The sequence below is a fragment of the Muntiacus reevesi genome, chromosome 6, assembly GCF_963930625.1.
Source record: "Muntiacus reevesi chromosome 6, mMunRee1.1, whole genome shotgun sequence".
Taxonomy (NCBI): domain Eukaryota; kingdom Metazoa; phylum Chordata; class Mammalia; order Artiodactyla; family Cervidae; genus Muntiacus; species Muntiacus reevesi.
In genome coordinates, this window is record NC_089254.1 from 10,136,017 (window position 1) to 10,150,753 (window position 14,737).

The 14,737-nt window shown below is 38.6% G+C and overlaps 2 protein-coding genes across 8 annotated transcripts in view; one reads left to right on the forward strand and one right to left on the reverse strand.

The window, feature by feature from the left end:
- Nucleotides 1–4,584, reverse strand: part of HEPACAM2 (HEPACAM family member 2) — a 52,853-nt gene extending 48,269 nt beyond the window's left edge. For all 7 annotated transcript variants that reach the window (XM_065938649.1, XM_065938650.1, XM_065938648.1 and 4 more), the window contains exon 1: nt 4,407–4,584. In XM_065938649.1, the coding sequence (XP_065794721.1) occupies nt 4,407–4,485 (79 nt within the window). In that variant the 5' untranslated portion in view covers nt 4,486–4,584. The remainder of the gene's footprint in view (nt 1–4,406) is intronic.
- A 6,039-nt stretch (nt 4,585–10,623) lies between these two features.
- Nucleotides 10,624–14,737, forward strand: part of VPS50 (VPS50 subunit of EARP/GARPII complex) — a 121,151-nt gene continuing 117,037 nt past the window's right edge. Inside the window, exon 1 of the mRNA XM_065939598.1 lies at nt 10,624–10,752. Coding sequence (XP_065795670.1) covers nt 10,720–10,752 — 33 coding nt within the window. The 5' untranslated portion in view covers nt 10,624–10,719. The remainder of the gene's footprint in view (nt 10,753–14,737) is intronic.

Below are 14,737 nucleotides of genomic sequence, written 5' to 3' on the forward strand. Positions count from 1 at the left end.
TTGTAGTTGTTCTTAATTTGAATCATTAGAAAAAGAAGGAACTGGTTGCTGAGAGCTGTAAAGAGGAGATATAGTGGATTGCAGGAAAGGAAATCATAAGAGAGATAAATGAAGTTGAGAGAGTAAATCTAGGACTTAACACTAGTGATGTCTGAGATATGTGAAGCAGTGATAGTGAGAAGGGAGTGAAGCTCTTGAAGCCATAGATATAGAAAGACATTGGGCATCTGGGTGGGGGTCCTGCACAGGAAATTATTATTCTTAGTACCTGCGATATCAGCATGAAACAGCATGTATTTTCATGACTTTCATTGTAATTGGCGATAGGAAGTGCCTGACAAGTTCCTGGCAAGAAATAAATAAAAACTAGTTTGCCCATTATTACTAACTTAAGATATGCAAAATGTAATTTTCTCTGCATTTATTGTGTTGCTGTTTCCTTTTTTTTTTTACTTCAGTGAATACAAAAATATTCCTGTGGGTTTCATGGTTCATTCTTGATCTTGGGCTCCCCTGTCCACACATTCTTATATTAATCACTTGTAAACTGCCTGGAAATAAGAGCTTTTAGGAACCTATTCTCTAAGGTTTCAGAGAGATTTTTGAATTTGCTACTTTAATAAAGTTAAAAGTCCACTAGAGTTTGAGGTGTTGAATACATACTTGGGATAAAATGGTGATTAGTTAGATGACTTACCTTAGATAAGTCATTTTAATTCTCTGTGACTCAGTTTTCTTTTGTGTGAAAAGAAGTTTATATTAGATGAGGTCCAAGCCCTCATCTTATGATTATGTTCTCAACATCCTAAGATGCCTTTCTCATGGTAGCAGCTACCCTACATTTGAAGGGGAAGGGCCCATATTTAAGTAGGAGAGGGCCCAAAGAATTTTGAAGTATTGAATCTCAGATTTAAGTCTACTTAATAAGTTGTCAATCCCTTTGTTTAGTCACTAAGTCATGTCAGACTCTTTGTGACTCCATGCACTGTTCCTGCCACACTCCTCTGTTCATGGGATTTCCCAGGCAAGAATACTAGAGTGATTTGCCATTTCCTCCTCCAGGGGATGTTCCTGCCCCAGGGACTGAACCCGAAACTATAGCCTTGGCAGGTTGGTTCTTTAGCACTGAGTCACCAAGGATATCTTCTAATAAAGTGGCAGTTCTGTGTTTTTTTGCCAAGGAATCAAGGGGGATGGTGGGAATCCACATCAATGCCTTGTGAACACATTGAAAAAAGCGGCATGGCTGCTGATAAAAAGCTCGGTAGTTGCCTCTGACAGTGAGCAATTTGGTCACTGATTTATTGGTCTATTTAATACATTTCACACCTCAGCTTAGAAACTGCTGGTAGACTGAACTGAGCTAGAGATGGCCTGAGTGCAATCCTGGCCAATCTGCTCTTGGCATTTGGGGAAGTCACTGTAGAAGTCCTTGTTTACTTTTTTTTTTTTTTTAAAAGAGGAAGCACCCTTTTTAATCTACTTTTTTGTGTGGTTTGAGTTGAAAAAAGATTAACTGAGATTGTAATGTTCTGAAAATGACTGGGAAACACTATTACCTTGGAGTGCGAGCATGACTGGAACAGAAATGTAGGTGGATCTTGACTCAGAAAGCTGAATCTTAAGCGGACTGGAAAGTCTATGACTAAAGTTACAGAAATAAATTTTATTTATTAAAATACTGAAAATGACACAAACATTGCAGCCTAGGAAAATATGGACCTACTAGAAAATGTTATATGGCACGTACAGTAATCATTAAGGGGAGTGAACTGGTTCTTTGGTCTATTTTGGAAATAACAGACATCATGTAATAGTACCTTAAATAATATATTACCATCAATAATATCTCTGAATATATTCAATGCTTATCATACCAAATGATGTGAAGTCATTTAACTTTTTTCTTGATATGAAATCATGTGTGCTTTTTCAAGTATATGTATGCCAGTGAGAGAGAACGTAGCTGTCACAATTGCTGTTTGCTTAGATTGCCTACACCATTTTCATCAGATAAATTATAGGTAGAAAGTTATGAGTATCAGTGAGGGATGAAATTTTCTTTATAAATTTTTTTATATCAGCCACTAACATCTTTTTAATTTGTAGGAAATACATGAGCCTATTGATATGATGTAATCCTTCCTTGTAATGAACTTTGCAGAATAAACAGATAATTGTATGCTTCTGCTCCACTTTAGGAGCACATACTCTTTAGCCATTGCTGAACTTCCCCCTATAGATGTGATGAACTTATGCTGTCCAAACAGTAGTTTACTAACTTAAAAAAATTAGCTTCATCTTCAGAAGTTTTCAAGTGTTCTTTTCTCATTGTATAAGGAAACGTAAATGACTAAACTATGTGGATTTTAGAAAGTCAACCTCTGTAAGAATAAATAAGCTTGTTGAAAATAAATGATATGAAAATTGATGAAATTTTAATTTGACATTTCAAATATTTGTACTTAAATGAAAATTCAATTTTATTATTAGGTTAATACTTTTGAATACAAGAAAAGAAAACCCTTGATTTTTTATATCTGAGGCACTATACTCCTTTGAAGAACATTGATAATATCATTAATAATCTGACATATAAAATTATAGCAAAACTCTCCCCTTCAGAGATTTCCTTAAACTATAGAACAAAGGCATGATAAAGGAATGTCCAGTGTTAAAGAACACGACCTCATATTGTGAAATTATCTATAGTCCAGCAACAAAAGACTCTTTAGACCAGTTTCACTGTATTGAATATAAACATCAGACTCCACAAAGTGACCTCTACTATAGCTCAAAATAGTTGGCATTTACTTTCCCATTGCCAAGTCTGATATTAGCAAGCACAACACAGCTATTGTTGACTGTAAATAAACTCTTGTATCTTTAGAGAAAATAGAAATTATGATGATGTACTTTGAATAGACTTTACAAACTACATTTGAGGCTTCAAATAGCTATGACTTTTAAAAAAGAAAAAACGAACTGATAACTTAGTATTTCAAAATACAAAAAAAAAAAATTCCAAGTTACCCATGGTCTTTACAACTCACTACCAGTGGGGAAGATTAAATTTGTGAAAGTCTTAAGGGATAATAACTGCTTTAGCTACTTATGAACATGCTATGTATTTCTCTAAATTGTGTTTAATTTTAGTTTGGTAGAATCCTTCAAATGAACTGGCTCTCAGTGCTTCCTAAAGCCAGCTGTAAAAAAGTACCTAGGAAATGACAGCAGTCCTGTTGTAAAAAATGAAGCATGGCACTACCACAAACGATATTTTTGAAGCCCAGAAAAATGCACAAAGACAAAAAGTCAGCTATGGTAATCGCTTAATTTTCCTAAAAATTTCTAAACATCTGTATAGCCTTGAATTTGACAACGTAATGGAAAAACAATCACAATTATGGGAAACTCAAACATTTAAAAAATTAACAAACTGCACATTTCAAGTATGTGGAGTATGAACAACATTAGGTACAAATGTAAATAATCACGGGTACTATGAAGACTAAGCCATAAAAAACCAGTAAATGCAAGCTCTAAATACTGAAGAAGGTTAAAAACTTAAGTGGCTGTCTAGCTAATTTGTTCTTAAAATTTAAGGAATAAAAGGTTTTTTTGAATTCCAATCTGTTGGATATAAACAAAATAAGAAACTGACTTGTTCTTTTAACTTGACTTTTAAAGCTGATATAGGAAGAATGGAAAAAGAACGTCTGGGGAAATTATGACATAGACACAGTGGACTCCTTTAAATTCTAAGGATAAAGAGGAGAATGAGGGAGAGACAAAGTAGAGGGGGAAAATGAATTGAATTAAATATTGGGCAAAGAGAAAGACTAAAGGTATTCTGGAGAAATAATACTTTTAAACACATTTCTCCCTACTGTGTATATTTTTTGTTATCAGTTTGGAGTCTAACTTTTCCCCCACATTTCATAAATTAGGTAAAAATAGCTAGAGTTAACAGTTTACCACAATATCTTTAATTAAAACAGCCAGAAACTATGTTCATAAATTGTTCTAAGTTTCCCGGTAAGTGGTAACAAATTCATGACCTATAAGAATGTGTTTGCCAAGGTAGAATGCATTAAAGAGTGTTGAACCTATATATAAACTCTATAAAAAGAAGGAACACATTTAAGTTTTTAGAATATCTTAATTTTCTTAATGAGTGCTATTGACAATAACTGTTGTCTTCAGAAAACAATAACCATCTATTGATTGAACTTCCTTTCTCCTAAATGATCCTGTTTCTTTGCTGGAACAAACTGTGTTATTGTTAAAAGGTTCTGTGCTGTCCTTCAATTATCTGAGCGAATCTACAGCCAAGAGCAAATATTTACCTTATGCTCACAACTTTTTAAAAAAGTAGTTAAAATGCACTTTGTGCAGTACCTTACCTAAGAGAAGGAGGTATATCTTGCACCGAAGGACCGCAGCCGTGCTGCTGAAGGGCTCCATGAATGCATCCTGGTCCATGCGCACAGTGCCCTGGTCGTGGCGGTAACCTGGTTCATGGGCCAGCAGCTGCTGGTTTATTTGCCAGGGAAATCAGCAGTGAGGTAACAGACCCTAGCTTGCCTCTTGCTTCTGTGATTTGAATACAGAATGAATGTGTATACAAAGGACACAGGGAGTGGGAACACCTGTTACATGCTCTGCAAGAAGACAGGCTTGTGACTTTCAGAGCCACTTCTTAGCGATTATCAGTAATTGTCAGCATGTTTCATGAATTGTTCTTAGTTGTTAATCATCACATGAAGGAAAACATCCTTTTGGGTGACTCTAATAAAAAACAGTATGCTTTAATAATCAAGAGCATATTGTGAAATTTTCTGAAAAAACAGAAGCTAGTATCTTATCATGGAAAATGATGCCGTTATTTTGAAATTAAATTTTTTTCTATGAAAATCACAGTATTTCATATATCTGCTAAAATAGCTATAAATCACCATGAAATAACATGTAAAAGTTATATCAAAGAAAACAGAGCATCTTAATATCTTTAAATATGTATTTTTCTGTGTAGTATTTCCTGTTAGAAATGTCCACCATGGGTTTATTAAGTCTATGGATTCATGTTATTTTTAAAAGCAAACCACAGGTGTGTTTCCAAGTAACACTGAATCATGGACTGTGCATAATTATAACAGATAATATCTGAGGCCACATTTTCACAGCTGAAGAACAGAGTAAGTGAACCAATGGCTCAGAGACCATCTTGCCTCTACAGTGGTGCCTGGGCTACAGATTTTCTGCCTGGCTTTTCACTGCCAGGCAGTGCACTTCCGCTTAATTTACCAAGCTGTAAGTTAACCCCTATTTCATTTCATGTCATCTACTGCAAGAAGTTTCCAGTCCGAGCCTCTACTATATAAAACTGCATCAAATCATGCATCAAACTATACAAATCTGCATCAAATCATGCAAAATTCCTTGCATACATCACTTTTGAAAAGTAAAGGCTCACTGAAGAAGTTTGATGATAAAATAGGTGAAGAAAGAATATTCCTCAATTGTAATTAAAGGTAAAAAAGAGAGTGATAGTTATTTTGAAATTTAAGTTTGGAAACATTTTTTAGATTAAGGTTAACAAACCTTAATGTGTGTTCAAGCTTAGTCATGCAGTCGTGTCTAACTCTGCAACACCATGGTCTGTAGCCCGCCAGGCTCCTCTGTCCATGGGATTCTCCAGGCAAGAATACTGGTGCGGGTTGCCATTTCCTCTTACAGGGGATCTTCTTGACCCAGGGATCAAACTCTAGAGTCTTCTTGCATTGCAGTCGGAGTTTTCACAGTCTGGGCCACCAGGGAAGCCCAGTCCAGCCAGATCTGCTCTTACGAGCCAAGCGACTGTTGGAAAACCTGAGGCCTCTTCAGAGGTCACCTCTTCAGAGGTGTCTCCAAGCTTCAGAAAAAAAAAAAAAAAGGGTAAGAACTTCCCCCCAGGTAATTGCTATACCACAACTTTCTTTGTGCTATTTCTAAATCTTGTATATGCCATTTATAGAGATAGCAGCACTGTTGCAGCACTTATCTCATTAACCTCAACTGATTTTGTTGCATGTTTATTTTCCCTCTGGGTCCTCGAACACAAAGACTGGTCTTATTCATTTATGAAGCTAGCATAGTGATTAACTAGTATTTTTCTTAAGTTGTTCCCCCAGAAATAAACCCAAAAGTTCCTTAGTCCATGTCTTCTGGTTCCCACTTGATGCTTGAGAAATGTCTACAAATATCAATATTGGATTTTACAAAATCCAATATTTGGAAAGTAATACTGAAATTCTACAGATAGCAGATAGACTCCCCCCTCACATCTTTTAAATCAACATCCATCTTGAATTGCAGTTTAGTAAATAAGCTTTTTCTAGTGTTTTTCAAACCCAGTGCTGGTTCATGATGAACTTTTTTGGGTCCTAAGCAAAGTGAGAGAAATAAAGATGATTCAATGAGTTTTTCTTAATGTTAAATTTACTCAATTTAAAGGAATGATTTTTATTCTGCATTTTTTTTGTTTTTTTATATTAAAATAGCCTTTATGATACAGTGATAGTAGATGTTACATAAATAAATAAAATGTCAAAATGAATTAGATGATCTTTTCATGTCAAGACACATATTAAAGGGCTTCCCAGGTGGCGCAGGTGGTAAAGAACCTGCCTGCCAATGCAGGAGACTTAAGAGACAGGGGTTCTGTCCCTGGGCTGGGAAGATCCCCTGGAGGAGGGCATGGCAACCCACTCCAGTATTCTTGCCTGAAGAATCCCAAGGACAGAAGAGCCTGGCAGGTTACAGTCCAGAGGGTCACACAGAGTAGGACACAACTGAAGTGACTTAGCATGCAAGCACATAATAAAAAATGACGACTGTCTGGCTCATCTTGGGAAAGTGCTGAGACAAAAATCATGACAATGCGCCCTCTAGTGGCCAGTAGTAGGAATAAAAACCTTAATCTGCTGGAGTAACTTCAGACTTCCCTGGTGGCTCAGACTGTAAAGAATCTGCCTACAATGGCGGAGACCGGGGTTCAATCCCTGAGTTGGGAAGATCTCCCGGAGAAGGAAATGGCAACCCACTCCAGTATTCTTGCCTGGACAATCCCATAGATGGAGGAGCCTAGTAAGCTACAGTCCACGGGGTCACAAAGAGTCGGACACGACTGAGCGACTTCACTTTTCATACAGGAAGCCACCCAAGATAACGCTAAAATATAACTTCAATTGTTTTCAGTTTTTAAGTGCTATTACAGATGGTTTAAAGTGTTCTATCATTGTAAGAAACATTCCATCAGCTACATCTCACATCTCAGCTGTAACCCACAGAGGAGCTCTGTTCAGGAGCCTGTGGATATCAAACATCCACACTCACTATTTACTAGTAGCACAGGAATGCTTTGGAATGGTAGGAGGAATTGGGAAGGAGAGGTGGTGACACGCCAGTGCCAAGGTCCACAGAGAACAGTGGCTTACCAGATGGCTCAGTGGTAAAGAATCTGCCTGCCAATGCAAAAGAAGCAAGAGACAGAGGTTTGAGACCGGGGTCGGGGAAGGTCGCCTGGAGAAAGGGATTGCATCCCACTCTAGTATTCTTGCCTGGAGAAGCTCCTGGACAGAGGAGCCTGGTGGGCTACAGTCCATGGGACTGTAAGAGTGGGACATGACTGAGCATGCACGCATGCAAGAACTGAGGAAAGAAAGCCCTGTCTTCTGTTCTAATTTGATAGATCTCAGGAAAGATCAGAATTTACGGGGAAGAGGTGGCTGCTAGAGAAGGCCATCACAATCACCCATGCCTGTGCTAACTCATACAGTTAGGTCTATAGTACTGCCTCCCAGGAAGCCTGATCAATTCATATGGCTACTGCATGACTATCAGCAACATCTTCCTTCCAGGGCCCCTCTCCAGATCAGAGCTTTACCTTCAGCAAGTGTCCTGTTTTTCTACTACTGCTTGCTCAGGAAATGTCTTTATGTTTGCTGGGGAGGCCACATCTTTCTGCTGCTTTGATATTTATAGGATGACTAGAAATTCATCGTCCTAATCAAACCAGGATCTCTGCTTTTAATTTAAGCTTCAGAGGCTCCTTCTATCTGGGCCATCAGAAATATGCCCTTATGGTGTATGTGTGAGTCGCTCAGTCGTGTCCAACTCTTTGCGACCCTATGGACTGTAGCCCACCAGGCTCCTCTGTCCATGGGATCCTCCAGGTAAGAATACTGGAGTGGGTTGCCATTCCCTTCTCTAGGGGATCTTCCCAACCCAATGATCCCAGGTCTCCCACACTGCAGGCAGATTCTTTACTGTCTGAGCCACCACGGAAGCCCTTATCCTACATTACAGCTAATGTGACTGCCTCGAATCAGATCAACTTACTTCTTAGCCCGGATATTCCAGTCTACAAAAGTGGGGCGGGAATTCCTTCACAGACGGACTACTCTCCTAAAAACTTTTGTCAAGATTTGCTGGGAGGCCATCCACACTTTCCACTAGTTTGTTCTGGTCTACCACTAATGACCCTCAGGCAACTTTGTGAGTACTAAATAAGTCTAATGCATTTATTTTTGGATCTTTAGTTGTGGCATGCGAATTCTTAGTTGCAGCCTGTGGGATCTTGTTCCCTGACCAGCAATTGAATCTGGGTCCCCTGCGTTGGGAGTGTGGAGTCTTAGCCACCGGACCACCAGGGAAGTCCCCTAAATAAGTTTTACATATGTAGCTTTGAAAAATGGAAATGAAATAACATGCTTCACCTTTTAAAAAAAGTGTGCTTTAGGGCTCTAGGTTTTTGTTTTTATTTTTTAGCTTAAGGAGTCAAAAAACCTATCATGTTTACTTCAACTATTTTCTATAGTGTTAGGGTATGCTGAATTAGGACATATTTTATTTAGACAATAGCACTGATTTACTTTCCATGCTTCTACTGTTAGAGCTACAGCCTTTGAACTTTAGAGGCCTGGGTTGTCCATCTAAAACATACTAAAATGTAGAGTATTAAGAGTTAAATAGAGTTTTAATGCTTTCGTGCCTTTTCAGGTCAAGCAGATACAGAAACCACTCTTTTCCCCAATTTGGTTGAAAGGAAAACACCAAACGAATGAAATAAAAAAAAAAAAAAACCAACTTTTCTTTTTTTGTCACCTGCAACCTTGTGTAAAAATTCTGGGTCTGGATCTGGGTTCATTCTAAACAGTGTATTTTAAATTCTACAGCTGGCTGCCTATAAAAGTCACTGAAGGTCTTAAACAAAGAACTCCCACAAAATGATAACAACAACTGTTCCCTCCTCAGGTGAATCTGAACAATCAAGTTTGAGAACTACTGAACTTAGATCCCCTCTAATACATACTTTGTAACTAAATTGTAAACTCCTTAAGGATCACGATTGTATTTTATCAATCTGAAGTGCTCCTAATAGGGTTGACTAGTGCCCAGAAATCCACAAATGTTTAGTGAATTGGGTTTCATTTCATTCCATATGGTCAGCAGTTTCTCTTTCAGGGACTGCCAATCAATAACGGTCTGGCAGTTAAGATTATAGCAGGTAATCCGCTGTAATGAACTACACTAAGGTTGCCCAAAAGGCACCGGAATTTCTTCATGGGGTTAGAAGTAATAGAGTCTGAAAAGCATAAAGGTAAGCATATATTTCAAAAGGAACTGTCAGGCACAATGATAAAACTATGCACAGGGTGGTTCTGCTGGAGTAGAGAACGGGGTAGAATTATGACTATAATACTTCATAATTATGAAGTGCCTTACAATTTATTAATTGCATTCACTTACTTGTGTGGATAAGTGAGATACCACAAGTAAAGCTATTAGCAAGGTTTTTGACAGTAAGTTTCTGACAGCAAGCTCTCAATACATGTCTGCTATTATTTATTGTTAGCTCTGGGTTACTTTTTCTGTTATTCTTACAATTGGAAAGTTCTTTCTTAAACTGAGCCCCCAAAGACTCCCCTATTGCTTTCCTCAATGTAACTAAACTGCTGTAAGTTGAAAAGAGAACATTAAAGTGACATGCCTACTTACTACTGTTGCTGTATTCATATTTTCTATCTTGATTCGCCTTAGACTACATAGGCGGTAAAATGATAAGTGGGGAGTTAAATCCTTTGGTTTTAGTTTTCCGCTGTGAATACCAAGACTGAGGAAGAAGAGCCCCAACCTGGACAGCCAGCACTGGACACACTTTTCCTCAGGCCAAGCCCAGCGCCACCTGGAGAACGCCAAGCTCTCTTGGAGCGTCCAGCCCCTTCGCGTCAGTCTGTCGTCCTTTCACTTCGCCCGGGAGACCAGGTGGGGTTTCCTTCACTACACCCCTAAGGGGCGTCATGTCAGTCAGGTTTATATACTGCCTCCTCGGTATTTGTTCCTGGTCACCTAAGAATTAAGTTTTTGCCGCCTCCCCGAAGCAGAGCTACCGATACCCAGTACCTCTTTAAAGACTGGCGGCTGCCGCGGTCAAAAGCGTCAGCTGTTTTGCTTGCCGGGAAATGTAGTACCTGGATCGTTCTCTCGCCTCCATTACAGGTGCGACGGCAGCCGGGGGACTACAATTCCCAGCATGCTAAGGGATAGGAAGAGAAACCCAGGTCGGCAGGTCCACGTGACCACTCACTATGGCTTCCCTGTGTCAGGGCCAGCAGTTTGGTTGTTGTGTGTGATTTGTTAGTTCTCTGCTGCAGGATACCGCCTCACGAATTCGACATGCAAAAAATAAAATCTCTTATGACCCGGCAGGTAAGTTGCAGAGCCTGAAGCAAAGGTCTCCTTCCTCTCTGTTGGGAGAGGAGCCGAGATATTCTGTACCTGGGCCGCAGGCAAGCAGATACCCAAGTTATAGGTGGTGGCAGGTGTCAGGGGCACTATAAATTCTGGGTACACCCTGGAAAACTCACCTGACCCGCGGGGTTCCGAGCCTTGCTCAGGTGAGACCCGGGGACCCAAAAACATTCCTTTTGATAAGGCCAATGAGGGAGCCGGAGGTTATCTTTGTCTCCCCCTTCCCCCTTTTGCCAATTTTCCAGTGATCGCCCTAGCTATACTGCCGGGTTCCCTTTATCCCCAAGCTGCCTGGTTGTCTGAGGGTGGCCTGGGTAGGAAAGTGAGGTCTATGCAATAGAGATGACTAGAAAGAGTCGGGGGCGGGTGGGGGTGGAAAGCAGTAATTTGAAGGCAGAATTGATGTTGATAGCTTTATGAGTTTGGGCAAGTCCCTAAATCGAGTAGCATAAGTTTCCTTATGCGAAAGTGAGAATAATTATTTTTGTTCATCCTGTTTCACAGTTCTGTTATTAAAGTCATCAGTAAGTTAGTGTCTGTGAAATGATCTTTTAAAAAACAAAGTCATTGTCATGGCAAAATAATGATCTTTTATTTTTTGCCAGAATGTTAAATCTTGAATAAAAGCTTTGGCTGTTTTCTGTCATAAATTATAGGGATATCCTAATAATGTGTCAGCTTCCTTCAAATCAGAAATGGCAGAAATCTACTTTTATGTACTTATTGATTATGGTTTGGTTTTAGATACCTTTATTTGTTTCAGCTCTAATATTTTACTAGAATTGATCATTCTTTATTATTTTTATATTAGAGAGGGTAATTTAGATTAGAATTTTGAATCAGTGTCATTTTGAGAACTTTGGAGTATGTGGAGGCAAAGCATTTAGTGAAATATTCATTTGTGAATATTTTTGTTGTTGGTGAAAAAAAGACTATAAATTCCAAATTAAATTCTTATTTGATAGTTTAGAATTTGAGAGACATCTGAGTAGATTACACATTGTAGGTTTCTGGTGAAGAATACACAAATTCTATGTGATTATTTTCCTCTGTCAAATTATGTTGTTGTTGTCATGAAGATAAAGTTTTAAAGTTCTGTGAATTATAAAATATTTAATTAAGTAGATGGTAAGATTTGTTGAGTCCTGGTCTTATGCTTCATAACACTTCTTTCTTGAGGATGGGTTTGAATCCTGGTCCATCCTGTAGCTGTGGGACCTTGAGCAACTTTACCTAACTTAAAAAATAATATTTAGTTTTTAATTGAAGGATAATTGATTTACAGAATTTTGTTGGTTTCTGCCAAACATCAACATGAATCAGCTCTAGGTATACATATGTCTCCTCCCCCTTAAACCTCTCTCCCATCCCCTCCCCATCCCACCCCTCTAGGTTGATACAGAGCCCCTATTTGAGTTCCCTAAGTCACACACCAAATTCCCATTGGCTGTCTATTTTACATGTAGTAATGTAAGTTTCCATGTTACCCTCTGCATACATCTCACCCTCTCCTTCCCCCCTACCTCCGCCGTGTCCACAAGTCTGTTCTCTATGTCTCTGTCTCCATTGCTGCCCTGCAAATAATTTCATCAGTACCATATTTCTAGATTCCATATACATGTGTTAGTATATGATATTTGTCTTTCTCTTTCTGACTTACTTCCCTGTATAATAGGCTCTAGGTTCATCTACCTCATTAGGATGGACTCAAATGCATTCCTTTTTATGGCTGAGTCATATTCCATTGTATATATGTACCACAGCTTTTCTATCCATTCATCTATCAATGGACATCTAGGTTGCTTCCATGTTCTAGCTATTGTAAAGAGCACTGCAGTGAGCATTGGGGTACATGTGTCTTTTTAAATTTTGGTTTTCTCAGGGTATATGCTTAGTAGTGGGATTGCTGGGTCATAATGGTGGTTTTATTCCTAGTTTTTTAAGGAATCTCCATACTCTCTTCCATAGTGATTGTGTCAATTTACATTCCCACCAGCAGTGCGAGAGGGTTCTCTTTTCTCCACACCCTCTCCAGCATTTATTACTTACAGACTTTTTGATGATGGCTGTTCTGACAGAGGTGAGGAGATACCTCATTGTAGTTTTGATTTGCATTTCCCTAATAATGAGTGATGTTGAGCATCTTTTCACATGTTTGTTAGCCATCTGTATGTCTCCTTTGGAGAAATGTCTGTTTAGGTCTTTTCCCCACTTTTTGATTGGGTTTTTGTTTTTCTGGTATTGAGTTGTATGAGCTGCTTGTATATTTTGGAAATTAATCCTTTGTCAGTTGTTTCATTTGCTATTATTTTCTCCCATTCTGAGGGTTGCCTTTTCACTTTGCTTATAGTTTCTTTTGCTGTGCAAAAGCCTTTGAATTTAACTAGGTCCAACTTGTTTATTTTTGTTTTTATTTTCATTACTCCAGGAGGAGGGTCATAGAGGATCTTGCTTTGATTTATGTCATCGAGTGTTCTGCCTATGTTTTCCTCTAAGAGTTTTATAGTTTCTGATCTTACACTTAGGTCTTTAATCCATTTTGTGTTTATCTTTGTGTATGGTGTTAGCAAGTGTTCTAATTTCATTCTTCTACACATAGCTGTCCAGTTTTCCCAGCTCCATTTAATGAAGAGGCTATCCTTGCCCCATTGTTATCTTTTTTGAATATCTGTTTTCACATCTTTCTAACAGGAATGATAGCATGTATCACATGGGGCTTTCCTAGCAGTGTTTATATGATATGATCAAAGTAAAGAGATAAAGGAGTTAACTTCCTGGGGCTAACAAAGAAGTGCATAACCACAGAGATTATCTCAGTGGCTGCACTGATGGTGGAAAAGCGGGAAAACTGGAAGCTGGCTGTTGCAGAAATTTAAGCAATCATTGATTTCAGGCTCACTTTGATAGCCATTTGACTTTTAAAACAATATACACTTTTGTACATTATGCCACTAATACCCCTAAACTGCCTCTGGCATGCTGAATTTGGACTTCCGTGCAGCAGCTAAGTTTGGTGCCCTCTCCTGCTGCTTGTTGGTGGTTCAGTGTAGTCAGCATTGCCATCATTGTACTTTGGTTGGTTTGTTTTCTAACCCTACTTTGTAAGAGTGAGTGAGAGAGAAAAAATACAAAAGTCCAGATAACCACTGATAATAAGTTTATGTCTCTTGAATGTAGTGAAATTGTTCTGTAAATGATAACTCTTCAGCCTTAGTCATTTGTTTATCGGATTGAGCAGGTAAAATCTGTGCTTAGCTGGGATAGGAAAAAAAAAAAAAAAACCTAAAGAACACATACAAAAAGCTGGAACTGTACTGTATAGAAGGTGAGGTAAAGTTAGGAGTTTCACACAGAGTTTTAAGGTCATCCTAATTTTATTTGTTTATGACTTGACTTCCACATATTTGTGTGTGTTAGTTGCTCAGTCATGTCTGACGCTTTGCAACTCCATGGACTGTAGCCCGTCAGGCTCCTCCGTTCGTGGGATTCTTCAGGCAAGAATACTGGAGTGGTTTGCCATTCCTTTCAGTAGGGGATCTTCCTGACCCAGGGATCGAACTTGGATCTCCTGCATTGCAGGAAGATTCTTTACTGTCTGAACCACCAGAGAAGCCTCATATTTAATCATTATTAATACACTTTTTATGAATCTACGAGGTATGAAAGTAGGGTGCTGCCTAGCATTGGGAATTTTACTTGTACTGTTTATTGTTAGGTTAAATATAGCAGTATTCCAAATAAATACAAATAAAGATGTTTCTTTTTGGAGGGACTAAAGAATATTCTGATAATATATTGCTGTTAATGTGAAGAGGTATGAAATTAAGGTCTCTGACACTTTCTGGCATTTCAGCTCTCCAAGGATCTTGGTTTGGAGGAGAGTGTAGAGCAGCCTTTGTTAGCTCTCTCTGTTTACATGGGTTCCTTTGTTCTGCTTTCTCTA